Genomic DNA, 18,710 nt, shown 5'->3' with positions numbered 1-18,710 from the left:
CGAACAAATCCTCATACATTTCGTCGATTTTAAATCTCCACGATGCATAGACCATACGTTTGCGACTCGATCGCGTTCTCCTTAGTACGTTTCGCTCGGGGAAAGGTCAGATCTAGTCCGAAGAAGCGAACTGCCACGTTCACGAAACTTCGAAACGAATCTCGACGTACCGTAACGAGAAGACGATGGAAAACCTAAGAATCGGAAATACGTCGAATTCCAAACACGATTATTACAGGCGACGATAATAATGATCGAACACACGTCCAAAGTTCGTCCACCGTGTTCATTCATAACGTCAGTCGGCAGTTAGTTAGATGTTCCAGCGGGTTCGACGTCTGAGGATGACAGAAAGAGAAAAGAGAAGAGGGCATGCAGAAGGGAAGGAAGGAAAAAAAGATCGTCCTCGCCTGAAGGTGTCACTGACTCCCGTACGTAGGTGATCGACCTCCATGGTCCCCACCTTGCACGCTACGCTGAGAACCTCCGTCCCTTACCTTCGTCTCGTCTCTTCCTCTTTCTCGGCCTGTTGGCACCGTTGCCCCTCTTTCCTCTGGCCGTCTGTGAACGCGTACACGCCAGTGACGTAACGCCGGTTATTCAACCTGGTTGTTCAACCTGGCCAGTGACGAAATGCCAATGCCCACGCTCCGCTCCGCGAAAGTTCCTTTTTTGCCTGTACATCGCGGCTGCCATTGTCCGACAAGACGACACGAAACGGGGCAGGAGGGGAGATGCGTACTGTTCCGGATACGGATGCGGTGGAATTCGAAGGAGATTCCTTGGAGGACGAATCGGCGCGCGAGCGTGTCGCCTTTGTTCGTGGAATACGTGTTGTTCTTAGCTAACGATAGAATTATCGGAACTGGCGATTTAGAATTTTTCGCACGGAGGTTCGATAAATCTCGTAAAACAGAAATGACAGCTTTTCTGTAAAACGTAAGCTATATGATGAAAGCTTGTCTTTCTACGTGAATTTTATATTTCCTTGAAATGTACATTTTTCGTATGGCGTTCTCATTTCCGAATTTGTCGAAACTATCGAAATAATCGATTCGTAATTTTTCGGAGAAATCGCCTGAATTTACAACGATGCGTGTTTTTCGTAAAGATGAAATACGGATAAAAGTTTCGTTTTCTTCTTGTTTTAAATATTTTTTTCCTATACCTGCGAGTAATATACGATATTTTAATTTGGTATGGAAGCAAAGGTATACAAATTCTTGCCAAATATTTGTGAGAAACAGTACATTGCCGTTTAGTTAAGCTATATTTACGTAACGTTCTAGGGGTTATTCTAACGGGAAGCGGATGTCGAGGCGTTTGTCGCTGAAGGGAGCTTCCGCTTGGCCTCTAAGACGGTTCTTAGTAGAAAGAGGATTCCTGTCAATATGAAAAACTTTGAAGTTTCTTTGAGATTTACAAGCGACAGCGTGTGCTATCCTCTGTACAGCTGTCGATTATTTGATAATCGCAAACTAACTAATTTCTTTCCAATTTTTCTATTTATAAATCTCTCTAACAAGTAAACGATTCGTACGAAACATTCGTTTTCTTTCTTTCATTTTTTTTCGTTTTCGCGCAAGATTCGAATGAAATATTCCAGAAAAGAGGAGATCCATAAAATCTATAGTTTTAAATTAATAGGTTCGATGTTGTTGATCGCGTAAGTTGGCGATTTGTCGAGGAACGAGGTAATGTCACCGTTTGATTTGATCGGAGAAAGAGAGAAAGTTGCGCGGCACAGCCAGACCGCCGTCTAACACGAATCTAACGCGACAGAAGCGGAGGGGGCCATGAGGTAAAGGGGTCAGTCAGCCTAAATCCACAGGGCCTAGACAGAGCTGTGAATGAAAGTGTTTACTGTTTACAGTCGTTACTTTCGGGCTTTGCCACCGAGTTACCATGGCCTCGTTAGACGCCGTTAGAAATTACCGATTTCGATCGTTCAATTGAAAGACGTTAGAACTGAATCGCAACAGAAGATATTAAAAAATATCTTTTATCTCTGAGACTAAATAAATTTTATTTCAACGTTAATCTTTCCCTTTTAATTTTATTTAACATTTTCTTCGAACATTTATCTAGACTCGGGTAATATTGATATATCTTTAGACAGAATTGAAGTAATTTAATAAAATATTTTTTAAATATTATACGGAGATGAAATAAGCAATGCAATATCATTCCGATAATTAGGTTCTAATAAGAAGAAACGCGAAGAATCGATTTCCCAAATAGTTTCATCGGCTAAATATCCCGAACGTCTATGTCTGACGAAACGCTGTCCGAATCTACTGTGTCTGTTTCAACTCGTAACTTGGGCATTTTAACGAATTCCAGATATAAAGTTATATATGGTCGAATAATTCATATCGTAAAACGAAGATACCGATAACCATGTGGCAGGCTGGTAACTGTCAGTTAACTCGCAGACTATGTCTAAATTATTAAACGTGTCTCTTCGACGAAAACAAATCTAATAATACAACAATAATTCCAATAAACCGTAACGATTTTTATAGCTTCAATTTATCGATCGAATAAAAAAGAATTAACTTGCAACGAAATATTTCCAATACTTACTGTACTATTGGTTACTATTATATCTCACTACTGACTATAAATTCATCCTTTTTTAATACATATATCGCGTATTCCTATATATACATATTATATGTATTAGTACATACGAGTATTATCTATGTTACAATAAATATAAAAACGGGACAAATTTATAATACATTCGCCTGGCATCCTCGAATCACTCAGATTCATCAAAATTTCACGTTCGTCGCCTGAAAGAGGAGCGGAAGGTTGGAGCGGGTGTTCGATGGTCCTGGCACACGCGTGGCCATCGACGATTCCGTTAGCCAGCAGGATCCTCCTCCTGGCGTACGCGTCAAGGATGCGGGAACGTTTGCCGCGCGGTGAGTGACCTATGGCTCCTCTTGCCGAGCTCCTCGCCCTCCGCGGACATTCCGTGTCAACGCACTTCGTTTATGTGCGCGCCACCGTGTCCTCGTGCTCGCGCACGTGCACGAGCCACGTACCCGCGAAAATGGGACCGGTTTTCGGCTCGCGACAACTCCCCCAACGTGCCACGAGAAAGAAGAAGAAGGTGGGAGGAAAGACGAAGAATGGTTACAAAGACTCGTGTTATATTTTACAAGGTGAGACAGATGAACTAATTTTCCAGCGAGAAGCGACGTGGAAACCGCGTATCATCTATTTTCTCGAATCGCAGTTTGTAAGTTGCGAGTTAAAAATCAAAAATACTTCTTTGTTTATTTCCATTTTGTTTCTTTGCCTCGCGTTAGCCATTTCGCTGCTGGAACCGTAACAATACGTTCTGTGAAATGCGTGCTCGCCGTACCGAACTCGTAAATTTATGAATTCCGCGTAGCGTATAATCGATTGATTGTAAAATTTGTTTACCACCGGGCGCCTTATCTTGGAATAAATATTTTCCAAGGAAAGAGTTAAATGTTTCCTAACGATAAGCTTGTACCGTGTACACGTTTCGTCTACGATTTTGTACAGGAGAAGTGAGGAAAATCGCTCGCGGCTGGAAGTTTCAAGTAGATTGAAACAGTGCTGGGTCAGACGCGAGCTTTCGAACTGTTTAACCGATGAAACTATTTCAAAGAAGATTCTTAAAATTTCATTTTATTAGAAAAATATACTTAACTCACTCAGACCTGCTGGAATATAAATCAAGGTTATCGGCCACGTGTACTTTTCGCGTAACAATGACGTAACAGAAGGCAGTTTTAGAGCGAACGGGGATAGGCCGTTGGCCAATTTTAGAGAAAGAGGAAGGAGGAAGAGAAGAAGAAGTGGACGAAGATACCGTGAGAGGATGCTAGGAGAGTAGGCGCTTTTTACTGTTGATTAGCGTAACGGTGAATCCTTAGGCGAGATCGCGGAAGGCTACCGTTCAGGGTTCACCGAGATACAAACCGAGGCTCGTCGAGTTATTAGCACGAAACGCGATAACTCGAGCTACCCGAATATGTTTAATTCTGCATTTTTTTTCTATTCTTGCTTGCTCAGGCTGAGAATAACGCTGCGGTTCTATGCTTCCCTCTGGGATACTCGAAACTTTACGGTGCACGATTTTTCACGTTCTATAGAAGCAGTTAAACTTTCGCGAACAATCGAACTAACGTTGGCAGTAAAATTCTATACACAGGTAAAGATATACAGAAGTAAATGTAGAACGACAACGATATATTATTCCAAACCGAGAAACCAACGCATTAATCATCTTCCCAGTGTCACTGTATTCTTAAGTAATGCTTTCAAAACGAACAAAAATATGCTACTCCGTTACATCCGTACATTCGGTACATTCATTTATCACCAACCGATCGCATTTTCCACACGTGCAGTTAATTTGCAATACCTAAAAGAATACGTAAAAGAATCCAATGTGTCATACACACGCAAACGTTTCTTCTTAACTTTGTTCGTTCGAAACACTGAGACTGGGTCAATTCTGACTCGCGTACATATCTCACTGTTGCTATTAGGTCGTCCGAGAAGTTTCTTTCGTTTTATAAGGAAATAATGGATGCACAACATTTTCCATTTTATATTACTTTTATATTATTATTTTTATATTATTGCTATATTATTTTGTCGAATTACGTATGATCCATTTTGTTCTATCGAAATAAAGATCACAACGTTCGATAGATCAGGTTTCATTTTTGTATAAAAATGCGTCGTTGTAAAAGACGTGTCTGTAAAAGAAAGACACTTTTCCGACAACTTAATATAATACATTTTAAATTATGCAAATTTATATTCATGATAAATTTAAGTTACATTAATCTTAAGTCAATTCGTAGGATCGAATTTCTTCTATAAATTTAATTATCACATAGGTAAAGAACCTTCTCGTTCGATTCTTCGTTTCATCGCTACGAAATAAAATATTTCACGCTCGTGATAATGGTATTATATAGCGCGTGCTGCGCGAAGGTTAAAGGACGGCCAGCTTAACGTTTTAGAAATCAGAGAAAAAGCAGAACAAACGATGGTATCGATGCTAATCGCAGAGTAAACGTAGCTCACGGTTTGGTCGTCAGCATATTTATGGGTCAGCCGCGTCAATCAGGAATGTGCGCGCCAAAACAACCGCGCCAAAACCGAGGCGTAGAACGAAACCAGGAAACACAGAGAGAGGCCGCAAAGTGGAACGAGCGAACGAGTCGAGGGCAATGACCGGCTTCGTCACTCTGGGGCCGACCTGAAATTTCATTAAGGGCGTCCAGCCATTGCGCAAGAGATTAGGATCGTCACGGTGTTTACACACCGATGCAGACAAGAGACCAGCCAACGGGACAACTTCACCATCATTCACCGTATCATGTTGTCTTGACCCATGGAAATTTTCCAATCCGCCCAACCATACGGTATACCAGTTGCCCACGAAAGTATTAGAACGCTCGTGGAAACACCGTACGACTACGTTGTACTAAACGAAATGAAATTTCATTAACATCGTAACGAGAGTCAGCCGATGTCGCGATGTTGTGAACTCGTGATTACGTCGTTAAACTTTTCATTTTGAACTTTCGCGATATTTATCGGACGACATATTGGCGTTTCTTCGGATTTTGATGAGCCGAGGTTTTCGCAAACTCGAGAGTTTCGGCTATTCGAAAGAAGTGAAGCGGAATATTCACGAAACCTTGGAACATAAATACTCATATACTGTCATATACTGGTAGAATTTGAAAATAATCTGAAAATATATGTGTACAAAAATGACAAGATATTTAGTAGAAGTTAACAAGTCTAAATATTCAGTGGGATTATTTTTCATACTTATGGTATCTTTAATAGGACTATTTGTGCTTTGTACCGTTTCTTTTTATTGAATATGTTGTATCTTCTATATACACTTGAAGATTGGTTTCAAATTTATTGCACGCAATCTGGATGATCGTGTATCATTGTTAAATTTGTTACGTTGTTAAAGAAATATAAACGTACAAATATTCCGTGGTATGTATTCGAATACTCTCGTGAGTATGTATATGCTTTGCTCGAGACGTTTCTTTTCACATCTCGAACGTATTCCCCAGATTGTTCGAAAAGTACAGAAAGTGGAGAAAGTTTGGAACTGGAATATTGGGAAATAGGAGAATGGACGTAAAAAATTCCATTCGCTGATTTGGGAATCTCATGGAAGAAACAAGCGAGCAATTTGTAACGATAAAAGGAATACTTTCTTAACACGAAACAATTTTCTTTCACCGAGAATTATTTCGTATAGTCGAAGACACAATAGTACAGAAATTTGAACACGATTAAACATGCAAATTGAACATTGCAAGTAAATTTAATTAAAAAAATCCACTATTAACGTTTAGGGTCATAATTAAAAAGCCTATTTATTATACTTCAGCGTGATGATCGTTATAAGTGTCGTTCGTAAATACTAATTACCACTAAAAGGCGTCAGAAAGTTAGAGGATCCCATGGAAGGAGAGAATCGAAGAGAGGAAGTGATTAATCAGACGTTGTTGCAGCAATCCTGAATGTCTGGAAAGTATCGTGGGACGATACCATTTGCAGAATACGAAGCACTGTTAATGGCAGGGGATACGAGGCAGATTCGACGCGAACAAATAGGTGGATGATCGAAAATAATCTGAGTTTCGCAAGACGTTTCGGTCCAGCGCGGATAGCAAGGCCATCGAGGTCCCAGGTATCGCTCGATTGTAGTCTATTTGTCGACAGAGAAATAATGTACCATCTATACGTCGATCTTTTATCGTGAATCTCCAGAAGGAACTCGATTTCCATTCCATACGAATCTCCATAACTAATCTACTAAACTTGGTTTAGAAAACAGTTCTCATTTCCGTCAGATCGTGATATTAGTTTTGGCGCATGTATTGAGTTGGCAACTAAGTGATTGCGGATTTTGTCATTAGATGGTAATGACAAAACCCGCAATCACTTAGTTGCCAATCCAATAGATGCTACGTATGACGTAATTTAGTATACATTGTGTTATTTGTGACAGGTTTGGCATCGATATGTATTTCATGAAAGGGATATTAATATGAAATTAATTTATAATATATAAATGAATGAGAGAAAGAGAGGAGAGATAGCGAGAGAGAGGAAGGAACTGTGGAATAAATCAATTCGCCTATACCATCAAATAATTGTATGCTATCACATTTGAAAATATGTTTCTACTTTTCCATCCTGTTCGGTGCAATGGTTTGGTCGCGATACTGGTTCGATAAATCGATATATCACGACCTTCGGGTGAGACCATTTATCACGATCTCACACGATTTACGTGGAGCTTCGACCACGTCATAGTTTACGCTAACGATCAGATATTACATTTTTACGGAAAGCTTGCATGCGCGTGGCGAAAGTAACGGCTGCTCGCGACTCTACAGTTTACTTTCAACCGACGATTCGAAAGTCTTTCCCCGACGCGAAACAGTGAAACGATTAACACATTCCTCTTTCACTTTCCGCCTATTCATCGGCCATTTCTACTCATTGTCACGAGCCAAACTTCAACAGCGAAGTTAATTCGACTTGCAAGAACACGAGACAGTCATCGCTCTTCGAGAAATCAGGCAACAGCAATGAGATAAAATTTGATGAATCTCGTATCGAATGTAAGCTACCATAAATATTACGGCACCTGCTGATTCCTACTATTTTACGATAAACACACTGCGAATGTTCACAAACAAATACAAAATCGTAGAAAAATATCCAACGTAAAATCAGCAAAAATACGAATCTGTATGAAAGTTCGCGATCTGGTTATGAATCCTCATTCGCGCGATATGCGCTTTCTAATTTCGCTAGAACATTCCAATATGTAAATTTAACGAGTAGATCCGAACACCTCTAGCCTGACCGAGAATTTTTATACGTTTTTATATTTTTATCATCGTAACTAAAAGGAATAAAAAACTTCAACAGAAATCTGTCTCATGCACTAGATATTATAATAAGTACTACTCTGCTTTCAATATTTTCCATAGTTTTCCATACTATACCCACTTATACGTAGCCTTGCACATTTTCCCATAAACGCAGGAAAATTCGTTTACAACGAACGGAACATCGTGTCACGAGTTCTCGAAGAGAAGAAGGGCCGTGTGGACAAGCTTGGAAGCTGGTCCCAGAGTCCCTGTAAAGTCCCATCGCTGATATAAGCGAGCACGAGCGGCGTCTCTAACGCGTGAAAGTAAGAGCCGTCTCCGTGTGCGCCGGCCTTGATTCGGCTGGGGTTACCGTCCGACATCCAGGACGGCCGAGGCCCGTTTCACGTTGCTCAACAACAACGCTGGATATCGTAAAAGCTGCCGTTCGTGACGAAATTCCTCTTACTGGCTCTTTAACGCCAGCCTTCGAATCTTTTAGAAGGGGACTCTTTAACGTCTACCTATATCTACTGAGCAGATTTCGCTGTTCAGCAACGTCCATCGAATTAGGGGTGTTTTCCCTGTGGCTATTTCAGGAGCCACTTGGGCAGTCGTTTCTATGGAGATGAGATTTTTAGGCGAAATTTATTGAAACGAATTCGTAGGAGAAGATAATAATATGCGAAGGTGTATAAATTCTGTTCACGTACTAATTTGATGTGATGAGTTTTCTAGGGGTGAGTTAATGGAGACATGCTTGAACAGGGTCACTGCTAATAAACAAATAAGCCAATTCGTATCTATTCCGGAAATGTAAATTTTATTTTTGTATAATGTAAAAGTGATTCATTTCACGAAGCAAGATTTCTATTATTTCGCGTAACGTGGCGATAGAAATTATTATATAAAACTTCATTGATTACGGTATTTTATGAAACGTAAGGCTATTATATAATAGGGTTTGAATTTAATTGTCATGTAGAATACAACAATGGTTAATAAGCAGTGGTAATACAGTAGCGAAAGTGAAGAAATAATAGTCGTGAATAGTATTAGATCATCCGGGAAGCATCGTAATCTTTCTGTGAACCGAACTCCAATCGATACAATTGATCATGACGGAAATGTTATAAAACGAAATCTAGGAAACTTAATTATAAGATGATAAACGATTAAGTAGACAGATAGCTACATATTTATTTTTACCTAATATTCATTTGCCAAAAGTCATTATATTTTGCAAAAATTGTCACAAACGGAGTCGTGGATTAATATCAAGAATTCTTCATATTTTTAATTAATTCGACAAATTTGGGGAATTTTGTTATACGACATCCAAACGGTATACCGATCGATACGATAATCGAAGATAAATATAAAACAATTATCGTGCAGTTATCCTTAGAATTAAACTAGGGCAGAAATTTTCTAATCTAGAACGGAGTAATATTGGGCAATTATATGCAGTATGTGGAATATTAAAAGGAAAAAAAAAAGAAAAGAAGGCTTAAAGGATATTGTAGTTACTCAGGAATGTATTCCACCTGCAACCACAAATCGCTTGACCGCAATCTACGCCGGTCTATCGACATGTATAATGATTAAGAAATTGTGTACAAGTTATTCAATCGTTATTGCAAGTGAATCATTACCGCGACATGTAAATCTATAACAAAGAAGTCAATGTATTAGCGGTGTCCCTGGTAGAACCGGGATAATCAAGGACGTGCGTGCGTCACAGCTTGAAACTGAGCCCCTTTTCCACCTATGTAGATCTAAAACATCGAAGTTACACCTACTGCTCCAGTTTCAGTAGAAACGGATTTCTATATATTTCAACTCTAACAAAAGAAACTGTCCATATGCGATACTTCGATTTCGATCAAATTTTACAGACTCATAGTTCAGCTAAAAATATTCGACACATGTCTCTTCCATCGGCTGTCATTCGCATCTTGAGCGTGAAAATAGCTAGTAGATTATAATTGGTGATCGAACGCATAGCTTCTGGAATATCCTGAAAGCTATCCAAGATAAAGGAATTGTATTAATAGACGAATTTTATGTTTCTGACCGGTGAATAATATATTAAAAATCACAAGCTTTTGCTAAGTTTTTCTATAAATATCTTCCTATTTTTACCCAAAGTTTGTTCGCAGGACATTCGTCTCTTCTTCTTTGATGCTATTCACGAAAATATAAATATGAAAGCTCGCGGCGAACGATTCAACACCTCGTCCTCTTACGATACGTAGACGCCGGATTTCCTTCGCAGTTTGAAGATACAAAGTCGCGCGCAATGCACGTAACACGAAAAGATATATAAAATATTCAAAGTATAATACTCTCTATCATACTTAGTGGATTAAAACAATTTTCTATTCGAGATCCGTGTTCTTAATTATATCGTCAAAGATCTGAATTCGTATGGAAATACACTGTCGATAAGAAAGCGACATAGCGATAAGAAAGGGTTCGTACGCGATCTCGAAAGGCAAAGAGAAGATAGGAGGAAAGAAACGATGGAACTAGAGAAAGAAATGTGGCAAAGACGACGAAGTCGGGGGACTGCTTTCTCCATGGTGGAGCAGACGCAAGCAGCCAGCAAGCGGCAGTAGCTAGCAGCAGGTAGTAGCGATCGAGAGTAAAAGCGGCTCGATAAGAGCGAGAAAGAGACGTGGACTGGTGCGACAGAGGACGAAGAACAGGGAGAAAGGTGAAAGCACTCTCACCTCGCCTCATAGCCACGGAACGATCTTTTCGGTTTTTACGCCGTGCTCCTCCGAGAATACGATCCGCCTGGCGCCTCGGGGACTTCGTCCCAGTTACGTGGCCGAGCCACGCTTCCCGCCGCGATTCATCATCCTGATCGAGAAGAGTGCCTCTTCTGCTCGTGCACGCGCCGGCACGTGACGCGTCCAACCATTCCGCGAGAACTGCCTTCCATAAATTCCAGTCGACTGTCTTGGGATTTCGTATCGATTACAGTCGGATTAGGGTTTACAGATAATTAGGTGTTGCACGTTTCGTGCTACGTGTTGAAATTGTGGCTTTTGTCGGCGGAAGGTGATTATAAAAGGATCTAGGTGGGATGAAGGTGTTGGCGGTTCGTGAAATCGGAAGATCGGGATTAGAGGACTAAACGTTCGCGAGAACATAGATGAGAAAATTAGGACGCTAGAAAAGCAATCTGCGGGAACACCGACGAACGTGGAATCGTGTTTGCTTAGGAAATTCGTTTTGTTGTTCGAAGGGTCAGAATATTGAAATATTAGAGGATTAGAAAATTAGAGCGAAGGCGAATTTTTCTTCTTCGTGGCGTTTTAGAGCGTAATCGAGAAATTTAAATACTTGGAAGATTCAGGAGTTGAGAAATTAGAAATTTGGGACACTAATGTAAAGAAATATCAACGGAAAGAGAATATTTAATATTTTGGTACTCGAACTACAGATTTTTCCACGATTGCAGTCGAGAAACTAAGACATTTGGACGGTCGATGTACTTGAAAATGATAGAAATTAGAAAATTAGTGTTAATGAACGTAGAATAGTATTTGTTTAACAAAGATTTGCATTCTTCGCGAAATTTGTGAAATTGTAATAAAATAGAACTGAAATATCGGGACAATTAATTCTAATTAGGAAGCTGAGAAAATAATATAAAAAATAAGGGATCATTTGTATGGGAAATCTTTGTTCATGGCGATATTCGTTAAATCATAACGAAGAGAGGGATATGTTATGCAAATTGAGTGGGTGGAGCTTGCTTGACCCCATTTAGGCAACCTAATTAAATGTGCAATTCAGTTTATAATGGTAGGTTGGAATAACTGTTATGAAACTGTAAATGGTCAGATCGATGTGAAGAATAGATAATAAAGTGGTGAACGGGGTTTATTATAGCCAGGTGCGAAATTACTACGATCGATACACGCATTTTCGGTGCTTACATTCCATTTAAGCATGACGGCTGTAGCGCGCGAAAAACAAGCAATAGAATGCATACGTTACATGCTTCAATAAATAACACCATCAATAAAATTGAACGATATTAAAATCCATCTATATTTATGTATACACATTTGCAGTTTCTTAAATCACTGAACCGTATTTCCATATTCAACCAATAATTATCACGTTCCTTTATAAATCAATATAACATATTTCTAAGATTATTAACTATATGATAATACCTACTTCGATACCTAATTTTATTAAATCACACACATCGAATAACAACGATACGATTCGTCTATTAAAAGAAATAACTAAAAAAGGAAACCCGTAATTTAAATGATAAAATCATGAAAAGAGCCTCATCAACGAATCTGATAAAACTCGTTTCAAACTCCTTATTGATACGTCTAAATGATAGGAAAAATAAAAAGAAAGGGCGAACAGTCGACCTCAAGCGATCTTAAAAAAAGAAAAAGAAAAAAGAAACGTAATTTTTCTACAAATCGAACGAAGAAAAATACGCGTGTCATGACTCAGTGAGGTCGCGTCATCGCGTTACCTGTCGTCGCGATCGACTTCCGGAAGTCGCGTCATTTCGTCCGATGAAACGGTCGATGTCGGACAGTTTTAAGCTAGGCGGGAGTCTCGAATAGCAAGCGAAGGGATAAAGAGACCTCGATAGCGGGCGTAGACCTCGCGAGCGGTTCTGTTGTAGTCATAGAACAACGGCCCTGAGCCTTTGTGAAGCGTTGCGAAACACAGCGAGCCAGGCCGCCGTTGGTGCACGCTCGTATCTATTATTACGTGATTTTTTTCTCTTTTCCTCCCTCTCTTGGGGGCCTCAGGGCCGCGGCGAGTGTAGCCTTCCATCGGGATCAGGTGTCCGGTTAGCGCGCGCCTACTCGCCTTAGCGGATCGATTAAAATGGTATTAAATGGGCGACGGGCACATAACGATCTCTCGTGGAACTAGCCGAGATGAATAGAGTCACTCGGGGCTCGCTGTTGATCAGCGGAGTATGCAAGTACATTTAGGCAAAGAGAGGATGTCGAACAGGTGACTTATTGTTCGTATTGTGGTCGTTGACTGGAGTTTGGATGGCGAATCGGCAGCCAGGGGAGAAGATCGAATTTTGGCTTTGAATGTGGAAGAATTAAACGGAATAAAACGGTCGATCTCGTAGAAAATTCTTCTGAAAGTCGGTTTCAAGTGTCGATAAGAAGTTTGATACAAGTGATCGTTTTTAAACGCTTTAAGTAGCCACTTAAGTCCATTAAGTAGAGTAACTTTTGAATAAGACGTATGACTATGTACGGTTTGTTACAATATTTGCTATGAGTATTTTGGGATACTATTTAAAACGTCAAGTAAATATTAAATGTATATTTATTTAAAATGTTCATTACGTAAAATCGTATAGGATAGAGGAATTGTGTTTTCGTGTTATACTTCAATTACATGAATGGTCCACATTAATAAATTTCACGACCATGATCCATATCGATAACCAAATACATACATGCTCCCATAGTACTTAGGAAATTAATAGTCGTTGTTTATTATATTTAATTACAGGGAATGTTTTTAAATAGAATATTTTACTCGTCGTATTAAGAAACATATATAAACGATATACTTGTGCTTATTTTTGATCATTGTTCAATCGAATAAAAAAATGTCACGAATTTACCATCTAATTGCGATTGAAATGATTTTCATTTCTGGTACACGATGTTAACGAGCAATGGCAGTTAAGAGAGGGAAGTAGAGTAGCAACGTGTTGAACGCGACCGTCGCTCAACAGGACTAGATGCTTGGCTCCTGACAGATAAATGCTTTTATGTAATGCTGCCAGGCCTCTAGTCTGGATAAAGAGAAGTGAAACCATTGCGCAATGACCCCGTTGCGCGTTTCGGCCAGGCCGTGTTGGGAAATCCATCGTGTCGTTAAAAATGTGGGCCATCGGCACATTCTTGTTCCACGAAAACAAGCCGCGATGCAACACCCAATACGACCTATATTGCCATTGTAGTTCGCCACTTTCATAATCAAATCTCGCCCTGTTTCGTCTCCACAAAACTCAATCTTATTTCAAACGAAAAGATTTTTCAGAAACATTTGTAAAATTTTGCAAAAGATATAAAACTTTATAGAACTCCCAAATCTCTCTTCAAAGTTAATTGACGATTATCGATACTCACGAATTTCTAAAATTTCGATAAAAGACACTAAACTTCCGTGTCTATTACATTACGTTTTGTAAAGTACTTTACCTGATAATTATATAAAATTTCTATATTCTGAAATTTTGCATCCAATCTTACGGTGAAAGTTATAAACATCCGAATTAGCTATCCCACGCTTTGCAGATATTAGGTTGTCCCAAAACTTTCTTTCCTTTCGTAAAAAAATTATCGATGCACAACATTTGTTGTTTTCTATTTTTTTTATTAAATTGTGTATGATTCAAAAACAACGTTATTCAACAACAAAAAATGTTGTGCATCCATTATTTCCTTCTAAGACGAAAGAAACTTTTGAGACAATCTATTATCTTTATTGATAATTATCCAATATTCCCCAATCTCAGAAATTTTGCATTCACTCCTATAGCAGGAGGTTGTAAACTGATTTGTCCGTTACAACGCTATATCATAAATTCGTAAAGCATTTTAATTAATAATTATCAAATATTCCTAAATACGAGAAATTTCATATCCGACAAAAAGAGATGTAACTTAAAGTTGAATTATAATTACAGAAACAGCTGAGGCGACACTAAGGAAATCGAAATTGGCGCTAAATTATTGGAACGCGCGCCGCGCCGCGATCGCAATGATTTTTTTCGCGAAAAGCCGGTGAACTTGGGGAATCACCGAGTGGCGTGCACGGGGCAAACGAAACGCGAACGTTCGCAGCGCCATCGGGTAGCGAGCTGACCAAGTTGGTTGACAGGTACGCATCGGTTCGTGGACACTAGGTGGCAGGTAGGCTGGCCGTGGTAGCGGGCAATGTCAATGTCAATGAGCACGTGAGCCCCGCTCGAGGAAAAATCGATACGCTTCAGTGTCAAAGCTTTTCCCGGCGAAAGAGAGGTAGCTGCATACGCGAGAGCAAACCCGGGAATAACCGAAGCATAGTTTATGATGCAATGCAATTTTTACTCAGATCCTTCTCTCGACTCTTCATATACTCATAGACACTTAGAAGTTACAGTTTCGTCTAAAAAGTGTGGTAACTTATTCATTTATGAAAGAAAGCGTGGTTGTTGATCGTAATTGATGTTATTTTAACGTAGTTGATGTTATTTCAAAGAAAGTGTCGTAGTATTTGATGATATAGAACGAGGATGAGCGATAAGGTTCGTTACTAAAGAGAGAACTGATTTCACAGCTGCTGATTAAAGAGACGTCTCGAATAAAGGATCCCCTTTAAGAAACTTATTTCGAGAAGATATCCGGAAATCATCGTACACATTTTCCATGTAACCAGCACATGTAACCGTATGTTGACCAACATTGACATTACTAAACAGATATACGAAAACGTATCTAATTCAAGACGTTTCTTCAACAGATATGCTGATATCCTGATTACGTAGCACGAAATATGTCGAACCTGCGCGGAGCATAATCCCACTCCGAGCAAAAATAACTTCATCGTACAGCATGCAATCATCTTGAACTATCCTGTCCCATCACGCAACCCCTACCCTATCACATCTGTCACCTAACTCCCCCTAGCACCGAAAAACATACGCAATCGGGCGCAACCACGAAACCATTCAATTAAAATATATCGTGTTTCACAGGTGGTCTGTCACACGAGTAAATCTCATCATCGAATCACCATACGTAACCTTCAATCCCCCGCACCCCCACCCCCATTGTCAATAAACAAACAGCAAGCCATAACAAAGAACCAGAACAACGAAGTGTCACAACACGACGAACGTAACGACGAATATGAATCACAGCCGAATTCAAGTTCATGTTTCCTGTGGAAAACACAGAGCGAAAGGAGAAAATAATGGGAGGAACGAACCTTTGACGCGTTGATGACGACTCTCGGGATTCTGCGTCTCGTTGACCGCGATGGTGGCCTCGCACACCTCTATGGGATAGAGAGGGCCGCCGTTGTTCATGGTGTGATCGACGATCCCGATTTCGGGTGGATCGTCGCTCGCCACGTTCGCTGACATACCCGTGTCGCACTAATGACAACGTGTCGGACACTGTCGGTGTGCCACAATGGTAGGCGCACCGCGTACTCTCCAGGGTTGATGTCCATGAATGGGGTGGTGGGGTTGATCGAGAGGGTGAGAGCTGAGAGCTACGGGGATTCCGCGCACGCGCCACCGTTATACCCACGCGATCTCCGGCCCAACGAGTGACCCTTCCGTCTTTCGCGGATATCTCTTGTGCTCTTTTGTGTCCGCGCTTCCTTTGCGTAGGACTGCGATGACGCACGCGGGTCGTGTTTGCGCCGGGACACTTTTACCATCCGGTTGTTTTACTGTTTTACTTGTAACCAACTGGGGGTTGAAACTGCGACGGGAGACGCGGCTAGATATTTACAGCGCTGGCTATTTTTTCAACCCCGTGCACTCGTGTTGTCACAGGTGACTGGCTTTATGGGCGCGGAATTCAACGCGGCGCAACGTCGAGAATGGTAAAGATAGAGGGGAGTCGGACGCGGAATTTAAGCATTTTATGACATTTTTTTTTGAGTTTGTGATAGGCTATGTACATTTCCAGTACGATTATTATACAACTCGTGTTGTTATTTCGAGATCGAGATTTCTTTTGAAGCGAATAACTTTTCTCTGTGGGGATCGGAAATTCTAAAACGAAGCGCAGAATTTTGATAGAATACTGTATGTGAAATTGTAAATAGTTTTTGAAACTTGTCTTTGATCTGTAGCGATATTTATGATATTTTTCTGTTTTAGTGATTTTTATTTACTTTGATTGTTGTTGAACGAGTGTATATCGACATAAGCCTATTTATGTTTATGACGACCAGACGTAGACTAGTTTAATCTGCGATTGATTTGAAAATTACTTACATCCAAGTGTGGTACAGCTAGCAGCAAAGAGAGCCAAGATTTTCACTTACCTATAACAGAAAAACATTGTACCATATTAGCAATTGGAAACGAATGAACGGTTAGGAAAGAATCGAAGCCATTAGTAAATAAACGAGGATGTTTAGTCCGATTTTATTGAAAGGCTTTTATCTGATTGATAAATACGTCACTTTTGTTCCAACGTTTCCGTTATACTGTCAGCCATCGCGTTCAATTGAACATCGTACTTACCTTTATATTGCCCGCGTACTTACAAGTGGGCCACACGACACCAATCGTCCAGGAATAGACGCGTCTCGTACGAAGTGAAATTTACCGATAACGCGTTTACAATGCAAACGATCATTTTTCCAATTATTTCTCATTAGAGTTCGATCTTAGAAAGCAAGGAAAACGTTATCTTTAAAAGTATATTTCCGACGAGTTCCTTATATTTATCTTACTAGTCCCTCAAGGATTTTTATGTCAATTCATGTTTTTACAAATAGAACAAAATATATTTCTAACATTATCGATATTTTCTGTTTACTTATTACGTAATTTATAATATGCTCCAAAACTCGCAATAAAATGAATCAGTAAAAACTACGTATTGTCGCAAGTATTCATACGATAGTGCGCATGAAACGGGTCTCTCTCTAAACCGCTGCCCTGATTATGTGAATTCCACAAAATCCCTATCATGGAGTTAGAAATAAGCCTGCGAACGAGGGTCAATCGTTTCTTTGTTCACCCTTCGTACCTGACCCTTTTCTCAGCTACCTGAAACCTGCCTTCAACCTTCTGTTTACCATTCTATCCTCTGTTCAAAATTCGCGCTAGTGGTGGCGGGCCGAAATTGGTCCTTCTGCTATCTATTAGGTGATAATGTTATCAGGAGGAATTTGCACGTCACGATACCGACCCACGAGTCGCGAATTTCCTGTCGTACCGACTCGCGGCTCGGGATTCGCGAAAGGACAGTGGCGCCTCGTCGCGGAGCGCGTTAGAACTGTTTGGCGATTGCTTTCGCGTGCAAATACACCCGCAAATTTATGAACCCTAGCTGTGCTATCGCTAACGCGTCACTAAATCCACTTTTTTCCATGGCGATTTATGCCACTTTTCTTTTTTCATCAAAATTCACTCTTCTTGGTTGCAATAGGAACAAAATTTGACAGATCGCGAAATTAATTAATTAAACAAAGGAGACGATAGAATTTGGAAAGAGACTTTTGGGTAGAAGCGATAAATGTTAAATGAGAGTCAGAATCGAGAATCGCGACACTGTGATGTTCGGTTAGACGATGTATTAAAGATCATTATTTCGTAAATAATTCAGCATTTTCTTTTATTAATCTGATTTGGAAGAGATTTCAGTTACACGGTATCTTATTTTACCTATTCTATTTTATTCATTTCGTTGTGTAAAATTCTGTTTTGTCTATCTTCTCGCGCTCATTCTTTCGTTACAAGCAAATAATACCTTACACGAGCTACCCCAAATTTTCTTCAGCTTCCATTAAACCAACCCAGATTCAACATTCCTCTCTCTAGAACATTTATATTTTATAGAATATAATTGCTGAGAAAAATGCCTCGAGATCGTAATTACACCTCGAACGACTCTCATCGACAAACTTGAATTAAAGACCGACATTTCACCTTTCTCTCTATTCAAATAATCCTCTCTCTTGACACCTGCATAACGAATTGCACAAAATCGTTCCTCCAACCCTGACCCAAGCGAAAAATCCCAAGCC

At 40.0% G+C, this 18,710-nt stretch overlaps 1 protein-coding gene and 1 long non-coding RNA gene across 5 annotated transcripts in view; one reads left to right on the top strand and one right to left on the bottom strand.

Moving 5' to 3' along the window:
• The window catches only part of LOC100644185 (nuclear hormone receptor E75), a 214,377-nt gene that overhangs the window by 67,732 nt on the left and 127,935 nt on the right, over positions 1-18,710 (bottom strand). The window contains exon 1 of one of the 3 annotated variants that reach the window (XM_048410021.1): positions 15,924-17,124. The exons of the other annotated variants lie outside the window; for them this stretch is intronic. Coding sequence (XP_048265978.1) covers positions 15,924-16,080 — 157 coding nt within the window. The 5' untranslated portion in view covers positions 16,081-17,124. Of the gene's footprint in view, positions 1-15,923; positions 17,125-18,710 lie in introns of those variants that run through there. 3 annotated transcript variants of the gene reach the window in all.
• Positions 14,533-16,045, top strand: LOC125385938. Of its 2 annotated transcripts, XR_007225696.1 has the most exons (3): positions 14,691-15,113; positions 15,273-15,382; positions 15,456-16,045. It is a non-coding gene; the product is annotated as an uncharacterized LOC125385938 (long non-coding RNA). The 2 variants fall into 2 exon arrangements; XR_007225695.1 differs by having other exon boundaries at positions 14,533-15,382.

The sequence above is a fragment of the Bombus terrestris genome, chromosome 11 (assembly GCF_910591885.1).
Source record: "Bombus terrestris chromosome 11, iyBomTerr1.2, whole genome shotgun sequence".
Classification (NCBI taxonomy): domain Eukaryota; kingdom Metazoa; phylum Arthropoda; class Insecta; order Hymenoptera; family Apidae; genus Bombus; species Bombus terrestris.
Note: the sequence above shows the minus strand (reverse complement) of the source record. Positions and strands in the feature narration are given on the sequence as shown.